Source organism: Pyxicephalus adspersus, chromosome 2 (genome assembly GCF_032062135.1).
Source record: "Pyxicephalus adspersus chromosome 2, UCB_Pads_2.0, whole genome shotgun sequence".
Classification (NCBI taxonomy): domain Eukaryota; kingdom Metazoa; phylum Chordata; class Amphibia; order Anura; family Pyxicephalidae; genus Pyxicephalus; species Pyxicephalus adspersus.
In genome coordinates this window covers 29193247-29219202 of record NC_092859.1, presented here as the reverse complement: position 1 = coordinate 29219202, position 25956 = coordinate 29193247, and the positions used below count along the sequence as shown (strand labels likewise).

The 25956-nt window shown below is 37.8% G+C and overlaps 1 protein-coding gene and 1 long non-coding RNA gene across 12 annotated transcripts in view; one reads left to right on the top strand and one right to left on the bottom strand.

The window, feature by feature from the left end:
- The window catches only part of DGKI (diacylglycerol kinase iota), a 148780-nt gene that overhangs the window by 111151 nt on the left and 11673 nt on the right, over nucleotides 1–25956 (top strand). For all 11 annotated transcript variants that reach the window (XM_072400197.1, XM_072400191.1, XM_072400190.1 and 8 more), the window contains 3 exons: nucleotides 149–277; nucleotides 9163–9188; nucleotides 13407–13444. In XM_072400197.1, the coding sequence (XP_072256298.1) occupies nucleotides 149–277; nucleotides 9163–9188; nucleotides 13407–13444 (193 nt within the window). The remainder of the gene's footprint in view (nucleotides 1–148; nucleotides 278–9162; nucleotides 9189–13406; nucleotides 13445–25956) is intronic.
- LOC140323273 (uncharacterized) lies at nucleotides 18942–24394 on the bottom strand. Its single transcript, XR_011919327.1, has 3 exons — nucleotides 24307–24394; nucleotides 21787–22673; nucleotides 18942–20098 (listed from the first exon to the last, which is right to left on the bottom strand). It is a non-coding gene; the product is annotated as an uncharacterized lncRNA (long non-coding RNA).

Below are 25956 nucleotides of genomic sequence, written 5' to 3'. Positions count from 1 at the left end.
GTTGTAGGTGATTTCACCAGCAACACAACATTTTCAGGGCACTTTTTAGTCAGGAGGTTCAATATAATGTAGCGGTAGATGCCATACTTGTAAAAAAAAGTCCGTTCAGTTTGTTTCTCATCTCCTGTATGATCTTGACCAATCACAGGCTGACAGAATGGTGGACACCAACAAGTCGAAAACGTATAGTGAGTGACAGCTGTGTTCCAGGAAAGATGTCTCTACACAACGAGTTCTCCGACAGAACACATGACTCCTCCCCCTCCAGCGCCCTGCCGTAAGACTTTTTTGTAATTATTTTTTTTCATTTGGATGCAAGTAGACCTAAGCAGAGTAATGCTCAATGCTCTCATAAAGAAAAGATGCATTGTGAAAGATGTGCCCATACAGGCACGCAGTGAAAAGGGAGCCACTCACTAGTATTTCCTGTACTCCCTCTATGCAGCTCATCTTTCCCAATTACTCACTTACCAAGCCTTGTTCTGAATGGTGTCTATGTGTTCCTGATAGAGGCAGGGCTTTGCTTCCTCATATCAGCACTGCCTGCCTGAGGACAAGTGACCTGATGAATGGTGAAAATATATTTGAGAAGCAGCAGGAGAGGTTCAGAAAGCACTAAAGAATGGATGAACCACGCACAGGTAGATGATTGCACTATTGGTTCCTCTCCAGTAAGCAGCCATCACTAAATCTCACTTTAAATCATGCGAGACTAGCAGTCAGAGGCAGCAGTACCTTAGATCTCACATTGTAGAAATACAGCTATAAAGCTGGAGGCACAGATGTGTTTATGTAGGTATCCTTACATCAGGAAGTGCACTGATATTTTTTGGGGGGAATTAACAGACAAAAAGTACATTTTTCAGATTACTTCTTAGGCATCATTAATATTTCTATTTGTTCTCTTGAACATAGCAAGTTTTCACTTTTTTAAGTTCAGGCCAACTTTCAAGGTTAGCTGACTTCTTCATTTATTTTTTGTCTCATCTAAAATTGCCTTATCAAAAAATCAACAAACTTCTATTCTTCCAAAGTTCACCCTAGGTAAAACAAGTTTCCATGGCACCCCCTCCCCTTTCAAACTACTGAACAGAGGTGCAGGTCTTGATCCAACAAAACAGCAGAATTGCTTACTAATTGAGTAAAGTAGTCAACACCAGCTTCTATATTGGCTTTATAGGTTACTTCAAGAGCAGCTCTGCAATTAACCATTGCAACCTTTTGGAGTAGTAACCCAATTAGGTCACTATTTATGACGTAACATGATCAGTTTAATTTAATATATTGGCCCCCTTAGATGATGTCACCAATTCCTCAATAAAGTTGTGGGTAGATTATGATTTGTGAGGACAATGTATCTGCGTGAAGACTCCCTGGCAGTTAGTGGCTTATTAATGCTGTATGTGAGCCTGGTGAGTTTTGGAATCTAAGTAGTTAGTGCTCACTGTCTGACTTGCAGTTGCATATTATCTATTTTTAGAAAATTTCTCTCACAGGCCCTTTTTATTATTGTTGTCACCCAAAAGCTTTCCCCATAGACTCAACCATTTTCTAATTTAATTCTAAGTGTTATAATTGATAAATGTACCCCTCAGTGCTCATTTCTTTACAGGATAAGTTTAGCCTTTGTTACCATGCTACTATAATAGTAGATTTATTCTTTAATTCTTGTAACAACCTTTTTTTCTCCAGCAGTTTCACTTTGTTTTTTTTTTAACATGGAACTTTGCAAATGGTTATCACATCTTTAAAGTGCAACTAAATATACAGTTTTAAAATTGCTGAGTCAGGCAGGTCATTATTGCAGAAATGGACAGGTGATGTTCCTACTGCAATAATTCCTCCTACCTGCTTAATCGCTACTGTCGAAACTGTCAAAAAAGCTGAGCTGTGCAATCTTGGCTTCTCCAGTGCTTGTTGGGAATTGATGAACTTGCATGTGCCTACGCAGAAGTTATGTCATCCCAACCTGGCCAATCAAGATGGCCGAACATTATATCCAGGAAAAGAAGAAGGAAGCAGAACAGGGACAGGAGAGTATAGTGGGTTTGGTTTTGCTTGGATGCTTCTAGACAGGTTGACCCTTTAATTATTTTAGGCATATTTTACCTATTATTCAATTGTTCCTACTGTTTGAATTTTCTCAATTTTACGGTCCATGCTTGTTCACTAGGAAAGAGGCTGGATGAGATTTTGCTTTCTATGATATTGTCAAAGTTAGATGCATTCTTTGCCAAGTTCTCGTGACCTTGAAAAAAGAAAGCAGCCAGATCTAACAATCTGTACTCCTAAGACATTGGATGATCCTCCTGATCTAGAAGAGGTATGCAGGTTCTGGTAGTGAAAGGGTCCCTGAAAAATTTTTTGGCTGAGAACCTCTATCAGACACGTCCTCGGGGCACCAAGAAAATGAGATTGTAATTGCCAGCATGCAGCAGAAAATTAATTATACGTTCTGCTTTTTAATCAAGCAAGCACTGCGTTAATTCTGTTTTATTTCAGGTGGGATCTGATTAGTCATGTCGATGATGTGAATAGGAGAAGGTGGGGGGAGTGAGAGAGAGAAAAACCCTCTTTGCACACACACCTGGAAACATTAAAGCACAACTCCAGACAGAACTTTTTAGATTTGGATTGAGCATGAAAATGTTAGAAACTCCCTTCAGTGTGAGTAATAAGGAACAGTAAAAGTAGAAAAAAAGCTTTCCAAGGAGGCACAGAGACATCATTAAAATTACTTGTTTGTACAGGTGGATGGAAGAAGTAAGGGGAAAAGTTCAAAAGAGCTCATTTTTATCTAAGACCAATCCCTTCACTTTGAAGAGATTTCACTTTCTGTTGTGCCTCTGGAACAAGAGGGGAAATCTTTGCATAAGGTCACAGACAGATAGTTTTTACAGATTTTGGCTAAATATACACTTGCCTAAACCATGCTTCATAACTCCCTCCTCTACTAATATGCATCCCTGTGATCCTTGAGGCTCTTGTCATTCAAGTGCTCCTAGTGACACCAGTACCACCTGTGTTCTAGCTTCTCTGTGTTCTCCCCTGTTCCTCTTCAGCTTTTCTGGTTACTAAATTCTGCTTGTTTCTGGCTACCTATGTTTTGCTGTACAGGGTTGCCTTTTGCTTGTCCTCACACATACCTTAGTCTACAATTTATCCCCTGCAGGGGTGCACTGGTGAATAGCAGTTTAGTTTTTAGATTCTGTGCCTTTTTTAGGGCTTGTATCATTTGCGCTCTCATACTAAGCACCCACTACCTTAATGAACCTTCCTCAGTAAATTTCTGGGCAACCCTATGGTGTTCTTTGTACCCTCATTTTTTCTTATGGAGCTTTCTGGTGTCTTAACTTGCTTTAAAGCATAGATCAGCTTTTACATGTTACTTGCTTTTACTGCTATTTTCATACTCTTCTAGGGCTTGTTGGGCCCCCCTTAGCAGCTTTTAGCTCAGCCTCACATAAGACAGCGTTTCAGTAGCAGGTATCAGATAGGCACAGCAAATAATGAGAATATTTTGGTGGACTTCTTGGTTTTCCCACTGACAGATGAGATCTTTTTTGACAGGGCTGAGATTTCCAGCCTCACACAGCTGAGCTGGAGAGATATTCCACATAACGAAGACCTAATCTTGTATTCTCTGGTTCACTCTGCCCAATACACTGCTGTGAACTTCAATACATTCCTCACCTATTGAGTCAACAGCTGATGAAATAATTCTGTGGAAGAAGCAAAAGCTTTGTCACTGGGGCTAAAAGGTTGACATGGTCTGTGGGTGAGCTGAACAACAATCTGAATGTTTTCAAATTTCAGACATATCAAAGACTCACCATTAAACACAGCTGAAAAAGACACATAAAATCAGGGAATTTGTTATAAAAAAGGCAACGTTAAAAGCCTTTTTCTGAAGTATAGGCACAAGATGCATGCCTATCACATTTACCACTTGCTATTGCTGTAGTCCTGCAGGTAACACCAACCGACAAGTAGTTTTTTGTAAAATACAGTGGGATACCCCACTATTGCTCCCCAATAACTCACGTCCTGTCATTCTATATTACCATACAGTTTAGCAGTTATCCCATGACTTTCTGCAGCCTTTCTCGTGTTCTTCTGTTGCAAAACAGATTTAGGGGTTTTACTTTAACCCATTTACCATTCCTAAACCCAAAAGGAACATATGTCCTATCCAGAAGGTCAACCAACTTGTTCTCCCTTATCCTCTATCCTCCCTATCCTCTTTGAAAAACCTATATCCTCTCACTCACCTAAAGCTAGCTGTGCACATTGTAATTTCATTACATGAATTATTATTATTATTATTAATAATTTACAATCTTCTAAATGTACTTAAACTAAGTGAAAGCATATCCAAACTATTCTGTTTATGTAAGATCCATACCATTGCACTATTGTTGACCAAATATTTTACAGTCTGGTACAATTTATGGTGGTTGGTAGGTATAGATGTTACCAGATTGTAAAATGTATGGCCAGCAATACAATAAATTAAGCTCATAACACTTTGACATGGAACAGAACCTTAACATTGACATGACGTTTAGTTTGCTAAGTTATGTTTTTACAATAAGCCATATTACTTGTTTGTATCCTTTTTTTTACCTCAAAGCCCTCCATCTTCCTTCAAATAGTTCCTGTCTAATGCACTCATCGGGTTTGTATGGCCCAGGACCGACATTATGATAACAGATTAACTAAACCTTAGCTAGACAGTATTTAGTTTGTAATTGTGGTGTTTTGTTTCCCATCAACCCCCTTTTACTTAGTCTCTAATGTCGCTGCTGATCTTTTGCAGCCACTTTCAACTATTAACACTCTAATGCACTAGTGTTGGCTGTACATCATTGTTTAAAACTGACTTCATATTAGTGACAATAGAGGCACAGCTGCTTGTACTTTCCACAAAAGATATTATTCACAAGATATATATTTATCACAAGATAATATTTTATTGAAATCTAAAGAATTTAAAATACCAAAAATAGTGGGAATATAAGGTATATACATATTAGGAACAGGCAACTAAAAGTAAAAGATCAGCATTAAATCCAGGAATTAACACTTTTTATAATGTGTTTTGCAGTCAGTTTACATAATCTGTTAGTCATACGTCCCCTTTAACTATATTGGTACTATAAGTATCCAGCATCAAATTCCAGATCAGGTGTAATTACCATCTTCATACCCAAATCTTTGGTGCTGATACAAAATAATTTATGATTAATGTCTTTCCCTGAAATCTTGTGGCTATATCTGTTCCCCTTAACAGCCACCCTAATAAACAGCTGCAGACTTACTATTGCTTGTAGCTCTTGGGAACTGAAAGGCATGCTACGGAATCTGTCTCCCAGGTATTTTTGTTGCTAGGAGAAAAAAAAATTGCTGTCAATGTAAAGTTCAGAAGAAAATCCAATAATTTTATGTGTGGCAGAGTGGTTGACTTTTTGCAGTGTTTTTAGTTAAATGCTTGTCAGCTCCAGGACCTCCTTGTAATGCAGCACAGCTTGTGATGACCAAGGCACCCTACTTATATGTAACTACGTAGTTTAAAGAATTGGAGCTGCCATCAGAATTTTCTTTGTCCAATACATAGGCCCAATTGCATCTGGCTCACTTTCTAACTACTCCCTCTAATTTCACCTAGCAGCTAAAAGTGTGCATTTTTTCATACCATTGAATATTGGACGTAGTTTAAAGGACCTCAAGTGCAGACCTCCATAACAGACCCCAGTGCAGTCCTCAGTGACAGACCCTAGTAACAGACCCCCCAGTGCAGACTTCATTGATGAACTTCCAGACAAATCTCAGTACATACCTGGTAACTGACTCCCCAGTGACAGATTACCCAGTTGCAGACCCCCATTGCAGATGCCAGGGTTCTGTGTAGAAAAGTTTGATCCACAATGTTTAAAACAAGAAGAACCAGGGGTCTGTGGTTATCACAGACTAGTATTGCTAAAATACTCAAGTAGTCTAGCTTTTCTCAACCTTTACGTAGCAGATTTGAAACCCAGGGCTCCTCTATACAAAAATAAATTGTTATTAACAATAATAATAGTAATAATAATCCTATTGTAGTAAAATAATAGTCATTATGTTCTAATATATTGTTTGGGGTTCTTTGTTAACAGTGGTCAGTAAGAAATGTCTCCCTGCATGATTGATCAATATAAAGTCACCTATACATTAGTGTTCATTGGGGAAGGACCCCTTTAGTTTGTTAATCTGTTGGAAAGTACCCCCTTACTTTGGTGTCCACTGGGAGAAGAGCCCTCTTACACTGGGGTCAGTAGAAAGGACACCTTTTACATTGTTGATCTGAGGGAAAAGTACCCATCTTACCCGTTATGAATATCTAAGATAATTGGACTTAGATATTCATTCCTAGAGGCAGAGGTTACTCATTGCTAATAAAACCCCCACTAACATTTGAAGGAATGTACGGTTCCATTAAATCCTGGTTGGATAGCATTGATCTATAATTGTGTTTCTCGATCAGGGTTCCTCCAAACTTGCTAGGGGGCCCTTGAGCAATAAGCAGTTTGGACCTCTCAGGTCAGTATATCTAGCACCAATGATTCTTTTGGCTTTAAGGGTGACATTCTTCCCAATGGCCAAATATGTAGGAGGCATTCTTCATAGCGACCACCACACCAATATACACCACACCATATGAAAGTTTTTTTTAAGGTTTGAGAAACACTGGTCAAGATAATTACAATTAATATCCTCATAGAATGTATGTCAACAAAGCCCTGTTCAACATTGACCACTGGATGGCACTGTGACTACATGGGAAAATGACAGTCACATTTTCTATTTTTTTCTTCTCCAAAAATTTACTAAGAAAATAGAATTTGCGTTCAGCAAAACAAACAGGAAATAAAAGCATTATCCATCATTTGGTCCTGATTTTGTGAATGATTCTATGCACGCATGTGGTACAGAGCTTCTGATTCAAAGTCCCTTTGACTAATTCTTAAAGGGTTTGTCCATTTAAAGAAGCTATTTTCTGTTTAATCACCTACCAGATTCTTATGTCCATTAGGAACAACAAGACCATGACATTTGTCATTGAGATCCTCCTGCCATAACAACAATGTATGAGGTTCACATCTTGACCCAACACCAGCCAGGGAAGAATTTGATCTGCTCTGCTCTACACCAAGAATCATATACCATAATAATTCCCTTTGCCGACTGTACATTACTGTTCCTGTCTCTAGCTGTTTCTGGTTGGTCTCTCCCATCTGGGAAACCCTTTCAGCAAAGCACATAGAGGCAGATCTCTGTTAACACATTAAGCCTAGGTGACATTTTATATGAATGATAACTGCATTCTAAAGGCTGTACAGTTTTAATGATAATAGCCTCATGCAGTTGTCACGTTAAAGGTATTACAATGAATGACTGATGATGAATTAACTTTCTCAGGGACAAAATGAATGATTTCATATATAAAACAATGATTGTTCGCAGAGCTTAGTAGACCACTGTACTGTACTGACATCATATGCAAACCTTCATATATTGTGATATAATTTCTTATGTTACTTACTCATGTTAATATATCCCTACCTTCAGAGGTGTGAGTGGCCTTTTTTCTTCTTTTACTGTTCTGTTATACGGTATCTGTTCCTGACCCAAGGTCAGGGAAGACTGAATATCCTTATCATAATGTGTCCCTGACTGTGAACTGTAAAAAAAAAAATACTCCATTACTGTCATTAGCGTTTATATCCATGATCCCATCTTTGTTAAGTGGTCATTCGCTGATACCATCTACTTTGTGTACTGAGATGCTGATGCACAATCTTGTGAATTGTGTTGCCTGTGCAGTTCTTCACTGTGTTTACAAATATCTGACACATATGATCCCTTGCTTGCAGCCTATCAATTTGTGACTTTCTACAAAGTTACAATGTTGCAGCCTGAACACTGGGGGAGATGAGACTGAGAAAATGCTCATTGTAGCCAATCAGGAAAAAATCGCTGGACTGGAGCTCAAGGATTTTCATTTTTTATATTATTGAAAAATATTACTTTTGCTATATGATATGTCAGGAAATCGATCCCTCAAGATACAGTCAAGTAACTAATACATACACATTGAAGGGCTTACACTCCAAGAATCACCCTACCTCAGTCCATTATGATATACAGTTCCTCTGAATGGGTAAATGTGTGTCTGTGCTTTACTACTGGTCAGAAATATAGAATATAAAAATAAGCCATTTCTCTGGCTGTCTCATCTGTTTATCTTGGAAACCGCTACAATTTCTGGTTCCCACCCAGGTCACATTATCAACTCATTAACAAACCATTAACATCTCCTTGTCACAGCATGTCCCTCGCTCTCTCTTGGGTTTATGCACCACACAGGATGAGGAGGAAAAAAAAGAGATCATCAAACTCATTTTTAGTCATCAAAATAACTATCCAATCTCTGCAAAAATAAGAAAAGATGGTATTTTTTCGAAGTCAAGGACAAAAATGTGGTGTAGGTAAAAGTCTGGATGAACCTGTTGCATACCAACATGCAGGATGAATATTGCAGTAGTAGTAAAAAATATTTACCTGTTCCTCTCAACCTTTTAAAATTTCATAAAAACATGCAAATTTTTTTTTTCTTATATAGATGTTGATAGTATAGGGGTAATTTACACTGATGCCTTATATTATTGGGTGGTATACCATGAGTGGAGTACATATCACTATATAATTATTTTATAATAATTTATAACCCCACCTCCCCAGTTCTTCTACCATAAAATTATTAAAAGTAGTAACCATAAATTAAGTGAATACTATTAACGGGCAGTGAAGAGTTTGTTTCTATGAAAAAGTTATATATATTAAAGGTTTAGAGGTGAAAGAAGAGTCATGCTATTGAGGTATGCTACATTATAAAGGATCATATCTGTTCTTTTGTCCATTAAGGTTAACCCAATAAATGAAAAGGCAGTCTTTTGATTCATAACTAGTTAAGTATTTGCACATGGGCCCTTGATGGTTTCAGGTCACAGCATTTCTCTCATAAGTTGGGGTGGGGGTGATTGGTCTTTTCTAAAGTATGATCCATTCAGTTTAGCAATATGTAAGCTACTTCACTAACTCTATTCTCCTTTTCTGTTTCAGGTCCCCAGTCACTGCGGAAGAACAAGGTGAGACAATATATTAAATGGATGCTTTTGGGCTGGGGATGGTTAATGTTTTTTGACTTTTTTTAAAAATACAAAACAGAGCAATTTTATTTCAGAAGTTAAAAAAGTACCTGTCATAAAGGGTGATGGGAATATTTCTTGTTTGCTAAATACCTGAATTCACATCATGTACACTTAGTAGCTAGGAAATGGTGTAAAAACTCAGACAGGTGATTATAAAGGATGGTAGTCATACTAACCTCATACCCTACCCTCAGTAATAGATGTTCTGTCAGTACTTACCCCTGTATACATTGTTGCGCCGTCATTGGGAATGAACATGGGTGGTCAGTATTTCTACAGCAGTCATTCTGGCTTAAGGTGCCCCCTGACGCAGATGTAAGGTGATCTGCGTGCTGGTGATGTTTGCATCCTTGCTGACACTTGTAGTCTTCCAGCAAGTATCTTTCTTTGCTTCTGCCTGCTATGTCCCAACATTGATAGCTGTGAGTTGTAGGCATCTACAGACCTCACCTGGTGATTGATATAACACTTACTATGGTCAGTCCATCAATCACACCTCAGTATTTAGTCAGGCTCAGACAAAATGCTCACTGCCTGTGACAGTGGTCAGTTCTTGACTTGCTGTTAGTATATTATTGTTTGATACTTGTTTCCGACCCTTGTTTCCCCTGACCTTATGACTGTTTGCCACCCGAACCTGCACCTGTATTCTGACTCTGAGGTTTCTCTGACCTTTGGGAACCTCATCTAGCTTGCCCTCATGCCCTCATCTCTGTTCTCCAAACTGCTCTCACTTAACGATTTGGTCTTATGCTATATCCCTCGTTGTCCCTGTGGGCTATCTGGTCATTTGTCAAGCCTTGTTCTCCCAGTGGTGATTCTTTCCATACCCAAGTCCTGGAAATAACTGTGTGTTGGGATGGTAAAACTAACCTCTCGTGGCTGAGCGGGGTTTGTCTTTAGTTGAAGACTATAAGGATAAATTCAGGAATCGTGTCGGGTTAAGCATTAGCATTTGTCCCGAGACCTTATAAGTTCCTTTTACAACTACAGTATCTGCTCCTTCTAGGGCTGTGATGTTAAGGGCAGCTGGGTCTAAATGTTTCAGTTCTAAAAATAGTAAGAATTCAAATCTCAGTTATGTTGTGGGACTAAATAAAAAAGATATGCTGTGTTTTAGGGAGTACCTGAAAATAATTGTGCTAAATCAGGAGATTTGGAGTGAGAATTTGTGATTTGACTACTCTGCTACTCACTGTTCTTGCTGGAGGCGCTAACATGAGGAAGCAAAACCTGCCTCTACCAAGATGGCCAGATCTATATAGAAACAAAATGTTTATTAGGACATTGTAACTTAGTAATGGGCAAAAATACTGTGGGGATACCACACTAATACTGGTACTAGAATCAGATAATACTTTTGAATAGTCATTTGCCCTCTGCATGACTTTTTTTCAATTCAAAAAAAATTTTAAAACCTGCCTGTCTTGTGGGTCGTGTCCAGGTTTCTGCACCTATGCTTTAAATGTTGGTTGCCCACATCCTCTCTATAACATGGTCAGATTATCCTAGGTTGATAAAAAGCTAGAAATGCAGCCATAACAGACAGGGGCCACTGTCATTCATAACATAGTGCTGGACTTTCTAGAAACATTGCTCATTGTGAGCTGTAAGGCTGTGGATTTTTGTGTTTTCTGTGTTGGCATGTTTTATGGCATAGAAACAAGCACTCAAAAGAAAAGAAAGTCTTGGACTGTAAAAATCTCCCAAAAAACTCATATTACCACAAGAGGCAGTAGAAGTCCACAGAATAAAGCATTAGTTTTGGCATTGCAGAATGCATCGATATCCACAAGACTCGCCATACATTATGCAGCAAAGGCAATCTCCCAAGAAACACACAGCCCATTCCCCGTGAAACATACAAAACTGTGATTTTATGCTGCAGACCTCCCACTGGCACAGAAGTAAATAAATTAAGCCAAGAAAAAAAGTAGATAAATTGCTTTCTTTTTCAGCGCTGAATTAGCAAAGTCTATTTCAGGGCGCATTAACTAAGCAGGGATTACGATTTTCTAAGCTTTCTCCCAGCTCCAAAACAAATGATTTAGCATTGCACAATAACTTAACCGATAACTGCAGCTCCTGCATAACTCAAAGCATCCCGTTTATTTTGGCATAAATGCATCTGCACATAAATTCCTTTCAAGTAGGAGCCATCAATATCGCAGACTGCAGTAGAAATCTTGGCGTTGGGATTGTTTACTACTGGCAGCAAGCAAGAGTCTGGCATTCTGCATTGCAGCGAGGGGGTGGGGGGCCGTGTATATACTGCTGACAAATAAGTAAAAATGAATGACTGGTTCTAGGATGGTTCTGTAAATTTTTACAAAGAGAATAATCTAATGCGGAGTTACAACAAAAAGATGTGATGAGTGCCCAGCGCAACCAGTCAGAATTCCTGGACAGTGCCAGGTTTGACCATAGGGCTCTATTTATTACCTTTACTCAAGTTATTTTACCTGCATTTACATGTGTTGGGCTAAGGCAGCCCACCCAGTTTTCATGGACCCTTAATTAACCTCAATACAATTAATTAATCACTACAAAAAATGTCTAAAATTATTTTATGCATTGCAGTGCACAACAATGCAAAGAGCATTTACATACAAACTGGATTCGCTGAAGTGCATTTGAGGTTTAGGATGCTATTCAGAATGAATCACTATTCACCACAACACACTTGCACAGCAAGTTGTGGTAGTACAACCTTAAAAGTTGGTTGTTACAGATGTTTTGATGCATACAAAGGTCTGAATTCACCATAAGATTTGGGTCATGAAAGTGGCCATAGTTACGGTAATGGCCAAAACTATGTGGACACCCGTCCAAATGATTGAGTTCAAATATTTACAGTGAAGGGTACTGCTAATGCTGCAGAATATAGACATTCGTTTCCAGGAAGGTATGCTGCAAGCTTTCAGCCAATAAAAAAACTGTTCTGTCATGTACTGATGTTAAGTGAGAAGACTCAACTGCAGTGGTTGTTTCAATTCATCCCACTGGTTTTTGTTAGGATGAAATGAGAGCTGTGTGTTGGTCACTTGAGTTCCTCAACAACAAACTGCTCAAACTATGGTGCTGGTTCATTTATCTACAGTGGATTTGTATTTAATAGGATTGAGGCCTAACTCCAGGCTACTTCAAGTCCAAAGTGCTCTAAATTTTAAAAAGTAAGCTGACAACAGCCTTTTTTGTAATTACATTTCTAGCAGCATTGTCAGCCCTTCCTGGACTACGGAACTATGCCTACCTCCTTTCTATGTCATAATGTTATTCGGCCCTCCCCTCAGGCACGTTGTCTTGGTGTCACCTTTGACTCGGCCCTCTCATTCACCCCCCATATTCAGAACATTTCCAGGTCCTGTCACTTTCACCTACGCAACATCTCCAAAATCCGCCCCTACCTGTCCCCTGAGACCACCAAACTCCTTGTACATGCTCTTATCATTTCTCGTCTGGACTACTGTAACTTCCTGCTCCCTGGTATTCCACTAACCCGACTCTCCCCTCTACAATCTATTATGAATGCTGCAGCCAGACTCATCCATCCTTCCCACCACTCCTCTTCTGCTGCATCTCTTAGTTCTCTCCATTGGCTTCCTTTTCACCTTAGAATCAAATTTAAGCTCCTGTGCTTTGCCTTCAAATCCCTACACAGTTATTGTCCCACTTACATCTCTGACATGGTTAAAAAATACTCCCCCAGCCACTCTCTCCGCTCCTCCAATGACCTACTAATGACTTCCTCACTCATAACCTCATCACATGCACGAATACAAGACTTTTCTAGAGCTGCTCCAACTCTCTGGAATGGTCTTCCTCGTCCTATTCGGCTTGCTTCTTCTGTCATTTGAAACCATCACTACTTCCCACACTACATATCTCACATCCTTTGTGTGTGAAATTCCCCCACCTACTAGATTGTAAGCTCTTCGGGGCAGGGTCCTCTCCTCCTGTATCACTGTCTGTATTAGTCTGTCATTTGCAATCCCTATTTAATGTACAGCGCTGCGTAATATGTTGGCGCTATATAAATCCTGTTTAATAATAATAATAATAATGAACTTACATCTGCCTTTGCAATGCGTGCTTAATATGTATGCATACGTGGAATTTAAAATGACTACTGATTTTTTTCTACTTGTGTTTTAGCCCTCCTCGAAGCTGTTCTCATTGGTGACCTCGACAAGGTAGGATGTCTTGTAGTATGTAGAAATGTTTAGAAAGGGTAGCGCTTCTTTTTTTAAAAAAATATTTTGTAAACTCCCACACATGTTTTTTTTGTGTTTTCAGAATTTCACAGAAGTCTGCACTAATATACATGAAATTTTTGGGGCTCCCTTGCAATATGAATTTATGTTTTGTGAGAAAGACCCAAAAGATTATTTACATCTAAAAGAATGCTGAAACTGCAGCTTTTCTTATTAAATCATAGGAATTACACAAAAAGATTGTCATAAATCAGACACTCCTACTCAGGATCTGATTTGCAGGGGACATGGTGGGACGAATAGATTTTTCTTCACAACAAAGAAAGGTATAAACCTACAATGTTTAGTATTCTTGCAATATACATGGATCTGTTAAAGCTAAACTCTCAGCAGCATAAATAAAAGCACAAACAAGTATTTTTAAAATAATCGAATGTTTAATGTACTGGGTGTAAGCACCTGAATCTGCCTTTATATCAGCCTCCTGTAGTTGCTTACTTAGCAGCACAAATATTTGAAATGATTTGGGCAGCCCCAGAAGCCAAACAGTGCACACTGCTGAAAAGTAGTATGCTAAAAGGTGAAAACCGTGACAAAGGGATGATCTAAACAGTGTGCCACTGCTTCTTCAATGCACAATCAGCTGTCTGAATACATTTTTTTCCAAGCTGCTGCAGTGGTTGTTACGGACCTGGCTGTTCTTTTTAGCAGGCATCCTTGCATCAATGCTTGTGCTAATTCTGTGATTGGCAAGACAGCTTCTATGTAGTATGTGATAGGACAAGGAAGACCATTCCAGAGAGTCAGGGCAGCTCTAGAACAGTCCTGCAGTCGTGTGTGATGAGGTTATGAGTGAGGAAGTCATTAGAAGGTCATTTAAGGAGAGAAGAGAGCGGCTAGGGGAGTATTTTCTTTACCAGGTCAGAAAGACAACAACTGTGGAGGGATTTGAAGGCAAAGCACAGGAGTTTGTATTTTTTTCTCAGGTGAAATGAAAGCCAATGAAGAGAACTACAAAGAGATGCAGCAGAAGAGGAGCGGAGGGAAGGATGGATGAGTCTGGCTGCAGCATTCATAATAGATTGTAGAGGAGAGAGTCGGGTTTTGGGAATACCAGAGAGGAGGAGGTTACAGTAGTCAAATCTCACACAATCTTAGTCCTTGCAGTTAAGATCACACTGTTCTTCATGAATGGAGGACTGCTTGTTATAATGATCAATGCTTTGCTATAACAGACTGTATCTTTAAAAACAACAAGTGTAAACTGTTCTGATATTGAATGCAAAGTTTTATAGGAGTAAATACATTATTATTCCCAGATTGTGAAGCTACAGGATGCACGTCTAAAGAGAGCTGGACAGTTGCAGACAGGTCTAAAGAGAACTCCCAGGTCATACAGTTGTTAAAAAGGAGGTTATTGCATTGTGTTAGAAATGTTAATATGTGCCTGAAAAAGTAAGGCAACAAGCAGCAATATGTACAGGAAAATACCTATTTTATACAAAATGGGAGAAAAAAATGTCTCTTATAAAATGAGGTCAAAAACCTTGCAAGTTTATAAATATTAAAATACAACTAATTTTTAACATGTAAATATAATTGTAAATTTGTTTTCCCTTGGTACTGCTGCAATGATCCCTGTTGATTTCATTTTATGGTGACAAATTTCTTCTTTTATATACACAACAGGCTATAAATATTAATACAGGGAATCTGACATTCCCTTGTGGAAATCAGCTACTAACATTGAAAAATCTGGACCTGAAGATTTTCACCAGGGAATGTTTGAGGGAATGTCTGATTCTTTGTTTTATAAATAGAGCCCACTGCGTTATTTAGCAAACTAAATATCATGGATTCAAGATCTGCTTCAACAACAGCTCCTTCACTATATGTATAGACACCAGATTGTGCATTTACAATAATTGTGTGTTGTAAAATCTATAGATCTGCAATATCAGTCCACATAATGTTTGCCATTTGTGTATTACAAAATGGCTCCCTCCACTGAGCATAGCACACAAAATGGCTGCCACCCTCCCCCTCCAGTACAGTATGTCTTCCTATTAGTGTGAAGCTCACTGGAACACAGCAGGCAAATAAAACTTTATTGCTGTCAGCTTTGAAACTAATTCTTTTTGTAATATGTCCTAAAACACAAGGATCATCCCAGCTATTACATGAAATATAGGTCTTTGAATGTAAGCCCTCCACGTCCTGCATTCTACTCTGCAGAGACGGATGTGGGGTTATGAAGAAAATTTTAGCTAAAAGAGCAAAATAAAAGCTTATTGTACGGCTGGCGAGCAGACAGCCGGGAACAGATTGATTCTGGGAGCCCAGCCAGGAATGTGAAGAAAGATGATAAGATTTTGTAAGATTTATTAGAGAAGCAGGAATCCTTGTAACAATTATTGCGAAGAAGAAAAGATTACACAGGGAGGATCAGAAGGACAAAGTGCCTGATGGTTTTGGAGTAATATATTCATTTATCTCTTTATCTGCCGCTCTTCATGTTCCCCGGGTCTGTCATTATCACGGACAAATGCCATAAATTGCTTGGTACCAGGCCGTGCCATTGTAGGCCCAACTCTGTCATGTTTAAAGGAAAACTGTCAGGACAATATATGATCCAGATGGTGTGAGTAGAATTGATGGTAATAAAACTTACTTTAGTCTGTAAGGAGATTTTGTTTTTAGACTTTTTCTACATAGCTTATAATGTGTAAGGGCCTGAAAAAAATGGGTGTCGAAATATGGCATCTATTTGAAGACGTCATACACCTGCCAAGACTCTGCTCTCTTCTCTCCCTGAGCATCTGTTCTGTATCTACACAAAGATTAGCAGGTCGGCAGGTTGCCATTCACTGCTTGGAGGGGGTAGGCAAGCTAAGGTAAGAAAGTGAAATGTAACTGAAAAATTGTGAAGTTTTAAGATGCATTACTCAATAGTACCTGCAGCTGCAGAGATCAATGGATACTTTTTATTATTTAGTTTATTAATGTATTTACTGCTTGTTAGGAATATTTTATTATTCAAATGCCAATACTCTAGCTGGAGTTGTACTTACAAACAAGAAGATCTGTAAAATAAAAAGATTGCAATGATGCATGAAATTTGTTGAAATATTTATCAACTGTGTATTTTTCAGTTTAAAACATACATTTACCTTATTTCAGTGCAGACAAGCCCAATATACTTGAACTTTTCAAGTCGAGTAAATAGATACCAAGCATGGTAAACTTAAAATATTGGCTCGCAATACAGGAAAAACTGTGATAACCTTAATTGAACATACAATTAACCTTAAATGATGGCCCTGTAATGATTCCTCTCACTCATGTGCTTTGTGATACTTTGGCTGCATACACACGTTAGATTTTGTTGTTTCCAACGACAAAAGACTGAAAGATTAATGAACTAGTGCTGTATATACAGAGCCCGTTATTTTGTCTATGGAGAGGGGGAGAACAAGCGAGTGTCACCCCGCTGAGCTCTGTCCCCTTCACTTAGATTGCAGTTGTTCATCTTCTGCTGTTCGTGGATCCGCGAGGATGTATCTATGAATGACATCGGACGGTGGCTGTACACATGTCAGATTCTCAAAGCAATAGAACATGTCTGATGATTCTCGTCCGATTCTCGCCTTAGGGTTTGTATCGGATGAGAAGCATCTGACCTGTTGTATTGCCAAACACATTTATGCTCACTGAATCATGGCTCAGGCACCCCAGTCGACAATATTGATTTATTTATACAAGGATCGCAGTCACATGCACTTACAGAGGGAAACCACAAAGGCAATCAGGCTGACAATTAAGTTTATTGCAGAAAAAATCACATAAATCAAACACAATATCCCCATGTACCTCCCCCTGATGTTTTGAGCAACAGTAGGCTGACAATGTACAGGGCTTCAAACAGCAATGCAAACAGTGCAAAAAGACAGATCAGTGACAGTCAGGGCCTCCTTGTATGCAGACTGGTAAAGGTGTGGTAGGGTATTTAGCTACTAACACCTTGACGGATAGATAGATTGGGGGGGCAGTGACTAGGCATTTTCTTACCCCAGGGGACTGTTTGGCAAGGTTCACACATCACAGCAAAATGCCTTTTTCACATTTAAAACACATATTTTCCTATAGGTGTACACACTTCATGATGTTTGTGTCATGGGTTATATAGCTTATCCCTCTACTACCCCTGTATAACTCACCCCTCACTTTTAATGTGTTCCTTATTTTGCCCTGCTTCTCCCTGTTTTGACCTTGCGCCCAGGACAATTGGGTTAACTTGTGGAAGCTTTGAGAACCTTCTAGATCAGACCACTGGAGAGGAGAGATTAGCTTTTGTTTACTAGTCTGTGTGACACTTATACAAGTGCCTTGCAGCCATTTTGTGGAGTTACTTACATTTTAGGCATTATTTAGGGCATACGTTAATCACTTTAAACACTCCATTCACTCATGGTCCAGCTATGTCACATTTGTATCACACATGTCTATGTAGCCCTATCATGTGTTGTTTAATCTGCTTTACATATACACATGCATCCTACTGTAAGTACCTATGGGCCTTTTTTGTTATTCTTATTTTCTTTATTATTAAACACAATATTTTTTCACTTAAAGTGTTTGTAAAGTCAGAGTTTGATTTAATACATGTGTGAGAAATATAAAACAGGAGGAAGGGTAAGTAACCACTTCTGGTTATATTTGCTGCCTGTCCCCTGCTGCTGCGATTTCCTTTCACTTCCTTTCTCAAAGATGCAACAGAAAATAAATCCTTATCTTAGACAACTGTCACGGAAACAGGTGTCTGCATTGGAACAATTGTTCACACCTCATATAAAAAAAAAAAGCTGAAATGAAATGTAATATATAGCCACTTTGTTCAATATTCAGGAGCCTTCATTACTGATGCAAGCAGTGGACAGGCTCTTGGCGAATACCAAAATACCTTGATAGGAACATGTCATTAGAAGAAGGAGTAAACGCTCCTAGGTAGAGTTATATGCATACTGCCCTAGGTCACATGTAAGGTTAAACTCCCTTAAATGACAGAGCTGAAATGCAATACATGCAGGAGGCTGGTCATGGACAGACTTAAAAAGAGATAGCTAGATTATTTTGGATGTCCTTTAGCCAGGAAATAAGGTGGGTTCTGTTTGACTTGCTGCAGCTTCTAATGCACACTATTTGAAGCCCACAGTGTACAGTCCAATCTAAATAAGCATTTCTGTACAGATGAGCTTGACAAATTGGAGTTCAGCCTTAGCATTATTACTGTAACAAGTTGCCAGCTGCACTTAGGTCATCTGTATGTATAATTTTGAGCTTTGGGAGTTAAACATAGTTTCACTAGCCAGAAGATATATTCAATCCTTACCTACAATCCCTGCTGTGAACCAGAATGAATAAATGTCTCCAAAGTACTTTACAGATATGGTTATGAAGTAAACATAAACCATTAATATATATTTATTTATTTATTTATTTTATTTATTTATATAGTACATACACATAAAATACATTTGACCAAAATAATATAGCGCATATATATATATATATATATATATATATAAAGTAATTATATAAACTTGAAAATGCATTTGACCAAAATAGTTTCCCATTAACAATGCTGATGTTCCAGGTGTGACGGTATGTCCTTGATAATTTAATGGTACTGACGGGTGGGATATGTGCTTTCCAATAGGTAAACTTCATGGTTCTCAACATCTTATAGAATACATTGACATCTTGACATCCATCTTTGTCAGCTAGCAGCAAAAGGATTTTTATATGCTGATCCACATTCCTGATCCTGGTCATAGTTTTAGCGACACGTGTTGTTGTAGAGTTTAACGGGAACAGTCAAATGAAAGCTTTAGTTCAAATTAATGATTACAGCAGTGGCTTTCAGACAGCAGTGTCAGTAAAGGTTTCCATTTACCCAGGTCATGGTATACATAGACCTTATGGGCCTGATTTACTAAAGCTTTCCAAGGCTGGAGAGGATGCACTTTCATTAGTGAAGCTGGATGATACAGCAAACCTGGTACCAATTGTTTTCAATCCTGGATCAGATGTATTCCAAGTTTGTTGGATCACCCAGGTTCACTGATGAAAGTGTATGCTTTTCAACATTGAAGAGCTTTAAAAAAACAGACCCAATGAGTCACATTTAACTGGAAATATTTATTTATGTTAAAGAAATGTTGATTATTGGAATGATTTCTTAGTTCAAATAATTGTTGGAAACCTACTCAAATAAACAATATAGCAAATAAATCCAGTGACAAGTAAAAAAAAGTCTCTGGCAGTAGATATGTTTAAATTTATATGTTCTTATACCTCCAGTCAGGTTCTTGGATGAAAAACAGGTAAATGAAAAAAAAGTAAATAGGTAAATGATCCAATAATGTGACCAAACTGATAAATACAAAATATCTAAAGAGATTGCAATGGCTGATAGGTTCACTTTAAAAAGAAAATTTTATAGCAGTAGCCCCTCCCCCTAAATAAGCGCCTCTTAATATGCCTAAACACTTTGGGTTGTAGCTATTCAAATATTTGGGAAAGGCAAAAAAAAAAGCAAGAATAATTCAATGATAATCTGGATGTGCTCTGTTCCTGCAAAAAAAAAAAGTAAAAATTAGAAGGATTTCAATATGCGCTATTGTTTACTGCTATCAAGTTCAATTCATTGTTACTATTATTACCAACATCTAGAAGGTCAGTAATGGGTAGATAGAATGACTCTTCTGCTACAGAAGTCAGTAAGTATTTCTTTTCAAACAGAACTTCTGTTTCAATGATTCCTCCTCCTCTTCAAATCAAATAGTTTTTTTTTTTGGCCAGGCCAGTGACATCATGGATCTTTCTTCTGGCATTCCTTTTTTTTACTTGGCTGACCTGACAGTAAGAACTACACCCTTTTCCGGGAACATAAGCTACTTGGTATTGTGATCAATCCAAGCTTAAACACATTTGTCAGAAAAATTGTGAAATAAATTGTTTTGGTCTTTTACATTGCACACATTTGTTTGCAAGGCAAGGAGGAATAATAGAATGCTGAACACCAGATACATCCAAACAGTCCTCGCAGACAGTAATATTTAATGTACAGCGCTGCGTAATATGTTGGCGCTATATAAATCCTGTTTAATAATAATAATAATAATAATATAATTTTGAGGAATCTAGAATATTGTCTATGTATGATTTAATAATAATAATATTAGTATTATTATTATTAATAATAATAATAATAATAATAATTTACTAAGAATATGTAAATAGCCTGTCTATGACTGGATAGTGGAGCAGCACCACGCTTATGAGATCATCCTTCCGCTTCCTCATTCTGTAAGCATGTATAGTGTGAGACTCTCAGCAGTGCATAGCAATAGAGTGACTCTTAGTGTTAGCAGGACTTGGTACATCATACAACACTGGTTGTAATAAAAAACACATGTCCATACACCCCTGCCTAACCCTGACCCCCCCCCACAAAAAAAAAGCCCAAAGTCATTTGGATTCCAACTCCAAATTATTGCAATCATATTAAATGTAATATTATCTTAATGTCATTCTTCCTGTATTAGAAGATGAGGAAAGGGGGTTTCTATAGATAGGTGAGAATAGGAGATTAGGAACCCACTAGGTTTCTGGAAGGTGAATCTCTGTTCTTGTAGCAAAACATAAAAAAATATTTAGGTATTTCAGAGATTGTACAAAAAATATTTTTTGCCCTGACATTTACTTTCCACATATATTGCCCTACTTTAGCCATCCATAAATAACAAAATGTAACCAAGTGAATCATTAGATTAGGCTAGTGATCTGATTTCTTATTAGGATACCTACGCCATGGCCTATGGTGCTATGGCCACAAGAAGTAGTATTTGTATTGCTATTGTGACTCCTTTATTATCATTACAATAAATAAATAAAAGTGCTTAGCATAAGTCTGTCCTGCCACAACCATCATGGCTCCCACTAATGGCCTTCTATTATCGCCATGGTCTCTCTCTTATATTTGGTCTTTGAGCACCACTAGCTATTCTAGGTGATAAAAAGGTAGAAATCTGACCTTGCTAGTGATATAAACAATCTATGATGGGGATGTCTTGTACATGGTATACGTGGTATACTGCACAGTACAGGATTTCTGAAGATGAAACACAAATGGATTTATCAATACCCCATATTTTTTTAATTATTTAAAAATAAAAAATAAACATTTTAAACTATTAGCATGTTTTCTACTGATTTAATCTAGAAGTTATTAGGGCAATTGGGGTATTATTTTTTTTTACCTCAAGATGCCTTTTCATCTGGGATCTCTGGTTACAAGATCTTCATATCTACTAAGACGGACTACAAGCTGCCAATAGGTATCACTTTTGTTTTTCCAACTAGGACCCTCATGGTATTGTAGCCTCTTCAATATCTTGTAACGTGATGGGCATCCAACTCCTGCTCTTTTTGCCATGTCATGCCAGCTTTCTTCCCCCTCTATACACTGTTTTATAGATTGATATTTGACAATGGTGATATTCTTGTGATATTGGTTATAGATAAATTTGTTAGAAACATCGTTCTCTTCTTTTAGTTGCACTAATTGCCCTTGGAGAGCTAAAGTTTGGTTTTCCAGTTCCCATCGTTTTGTTTCACTTTCCTGAAGAGAAGCAAGCAGTTCCTTGTTTTGCTTCTGAACAGATAGTCTTTGATTTACTTCTTTTTTTATTTCTTCCTTATGGTGTTGGTCGTCCAGGATTTGTTGCTGCTGTTTATAAGCTAACTGGTTTTGAAGCTCCTCACATTTTGTTTTCAAGAGCAAGTTCTCCTTTTGAATGTGACTAAGTTCAGCTTTTTGTTTTTTCAACTGCTGATGCATAGTCTTTGCCTCATCTAATTTATCTTCAGTGAACTTTGCAACGTGGTATAGTTCCTGCCACAAAACTGCCCTCTCCTTTCCCTTTTTGGGTGTTTTTGAATTAGATCGTTTATAAATTTCCCAGGATCTACACCATTCTTTCCAGGGGTTCAAGTTATCATTGCCTACTGAAGTTAAATCACAACCAGTTTCTAAAAGTTGATTCCACTTGTAAAGTATTGTTTTCCAAGGGTGATCCTCCTTTGGGAACATCAAGCGTCTTAGTGGCTCCATATTTTAAGGAATCTGGGTGGTTTTATCACTCTTCTAAGTAGTAAAACAAACAGAATTGTCTTTTAGTATTATTTCTACAAGGAATAAAATTTCAACAAAAAGAGTCATTAAAATCCATATATCAACCTGTACAGTAAAGCAGTAGTTTTTTAATAAGCCTTTTTCTGTACTAATGCCTAAAAATATCATCACTTTTTATAAATTTTGCATATAGCACCTCAGGTGACAAGATGGGAAGTGAGAGCAATTAGACAGTTGTGCCCCCATTGGACGATATTTCCTCTATTCTGGTGACAACTCTAAACTTAGATACCATGCAATTAGTTCTAGTTTCTCAGATATGGAATGAGAAGGTTAAAGTATAAATTGTTTAAATTATAAATATTTAGACTTTCAATATCTTTTAAAGTTTAGACCTACACATTTATATTTTATTGGTTCGGTTTGATTTAGTATATGATGACTCAGCAAACATTCAGTGTAACTGTTTAAAGAAAAAGGCACAAAATGAAATATGATGGGTGACATAAAACAGATCTTCCCATGTAACCACCTATCAATAGCAAAGTTGTGTGATCAAGGAATTAGTTGTGTTCTACTTCTTCCACTTTTTAGATTGTAAGGGAAGGGCCCTCTCCTCCTCCTGTGTCATGTTTGTATCTGTCATCTGTGACCCCATTCAATGTACAGCAAGTACACATGTGCAATAATTATTGATAGAAAGGATCTTTCATGATCCTTTCCAATGACAAAAGACTGAAGGATGCATGAACAAGCGTTGTACTTACAGTGCCCTTTTGCTCTATGGAGAGGGGAGGGGAAAACTACAGAGCTGCACCATGCTGTGCTTTCTTCCCTTTACTCTCATTAAGATTGTTTGTGGATCTGCCAGGACGGATCCATGAATGACGAGCGCTGTACACATGCCAGATTCTTGTCCGATATCAGCCCTGAGGTGATTATCGTCGTCAGAATCATCTGACGTGTGTACGTAGCCTAATATGTTGGTGCTTTCTAAATAACAATAATAAATGTAATTATTGATGAACATACATCATTCCAAATTAACCCTCAAACAAGAAAAAAAATTCTAATAATTCATTTTGTCCTTAAATCTATTCAATAATTATGTATTTACTAATGTTAAGCCCACTTATAAAAAAAGAATAAATTATGTTCACTTTGCATTATCACCGGTATAGTTACTGGGGGTGCAGTACCTGGGACAGCCCTGACTTCCCACTCTTACTTTGTCAGGAGACCCCCTCCGGCACTCCCCCAAATAGTTGCTGCTCTTTTCAGTCTCCCCCAACTATGGGCAAAACAGTGAATTAAGAATATATGAACTCCTCCAGCATTGGGTCTTCCTCTTCCATGCAGCCACCCCTTGTCACTTCTCTGTCTGTTTCTCTGTCTCTCTGTATTGGAGGTCATATAACATACAGTATAAACTTCGGGACCAGAACTGAGGGGAGTAACAGCATTTTGATGCTTGGAAGAGATAGACCTGATGCTGGAAGAGGTATTCTATTCACAAAGTCAAAGTGAATGTTCACTGTGCAAAAAAAATATTTTAGGCTAAAGTTAATATAAGGGGCATTAGAGAGTTTTCTGTTTGTGTTATTTGGGGGTACAATCCTGAATCTAATAGAAAACAATTGCTTACCTTAAAATTTGTGTCTCAAAGCTGGTTACGTGTTTATCCCTGCAGACAACTTCTCAGCTCATACAAACGGATATGAAGTTATCTGTTACACCACCCCTTCTTGTATTATTTTTTTGTGCAGCCATCCCACACGTTTAACTCAAAATTTTAAACTTCGAGCACTGTAACAAGTCTCCAGGCTGCATCTGAATGCATCAGATCATACAACTTAAAACAATAAGATTAAATCATGTCTGGGTAAATATAAATGACACTCAATATTTTAACTCTGTATTCATTATGTTATCATTTAATATTTTAATTCAAGCACTGTAAATAATCTGAATTGACTTTGTATTTTCATGGGCAACGTGCTCAACCAACTCAACTGTGGACCTATAGGAGCAAATAACAGACTTTAAAGCAAAGTTCAAATTCAGTTTTAGACAGATATTTTTTCATGAATTGAGAAATGTTATATACTTTTTTTGATAAAAGGAAAAGGGATATAACATTTTAAGGGATTTAAATTGGGCCCCTCATTTTATAATCCATTATACTAGGGAAATTGGTCCCTATCAAACAACCAATAAAGGTAATACAAAAACCACTATACAGCAACTTTAACAGCAGTTCACTTGATCAATATTTTGCAACTGACTTTCGTCTTGTGCTGCTTTTCCCTTTCCTGCTCTAATTTTTGCTGTACATAGGATGACAAGAGACTGACACTGAGGAAGACAATGTATTATGCTAATATAAGAGTAGCCTTTTTGTATGTTAATCAAGAGTTTTGAACTCTAAAATAAATGGGATGTTCTGCTTCTATGCAGCCAAGAATTATGCAGATGTCTTTTTTCCATTTGTTAAATCTGTTTTCTGTCTTGTGGTCACAGTTTGGTATCTACTCCCTGTCAAATTCTTTTTCACCTCTGTCAGCTGTATGCATAAAAAAGTTTTAACCCTCAGTGTCAGTTTTTTTAATCAAAGTTTGTCCAGTAATGTAAATCTATTGTCAATCACAATGCCCCAATTCACTTTTACAGACCCTTTTCTAAATGGCAAATCTCCTGGTCTGCGCTAATAGCACAGGGAAACCTGAAATCAATAACCTCATTTGATTGCCAAGTATTCCCTTCCTCCACCAATGTTAAAAAACTTCTGGCCTGGTGTGGTACAAGAAGGGGAAGTACTCTTGCTGCCCTCCCTTTCCTGGCCACCTAAACTGAATGCCTGGATAATGTCCCAGACGAAATTTAAGGGGAACCTCACACTTTAACGATTGCCCAAGCATGTTTTTAAAACTAACAACATTAAAGAGCGTTTTGATATTCTCTAAGGTCAAGTCATCATGTTTTTTTTTTTTGTTTGTTTTTTTTCACTTGCACAATTCTTGCAGCCATTCTTTTTGCAATAAACTGGAGACATGGAAAATGAGTCACTAGGTAGCAAGTAGTTGGTAACTACTTTAATCTTTAGTGCACAAAGTAGCAGTTTGCTTGATGTGTTATTGTGTTAATGTAGACGTTATAATAGCATTTCAGGTCTATGTGCATACATTTCTTCCCCGGTGATCAGACTACAGTATTGGAGCAAGTCATAAAGTGACTTCTGGCTAATTTGTTTTAACACAATAAAGAACTGCACAGTCACTAGGATTTATATGACTGT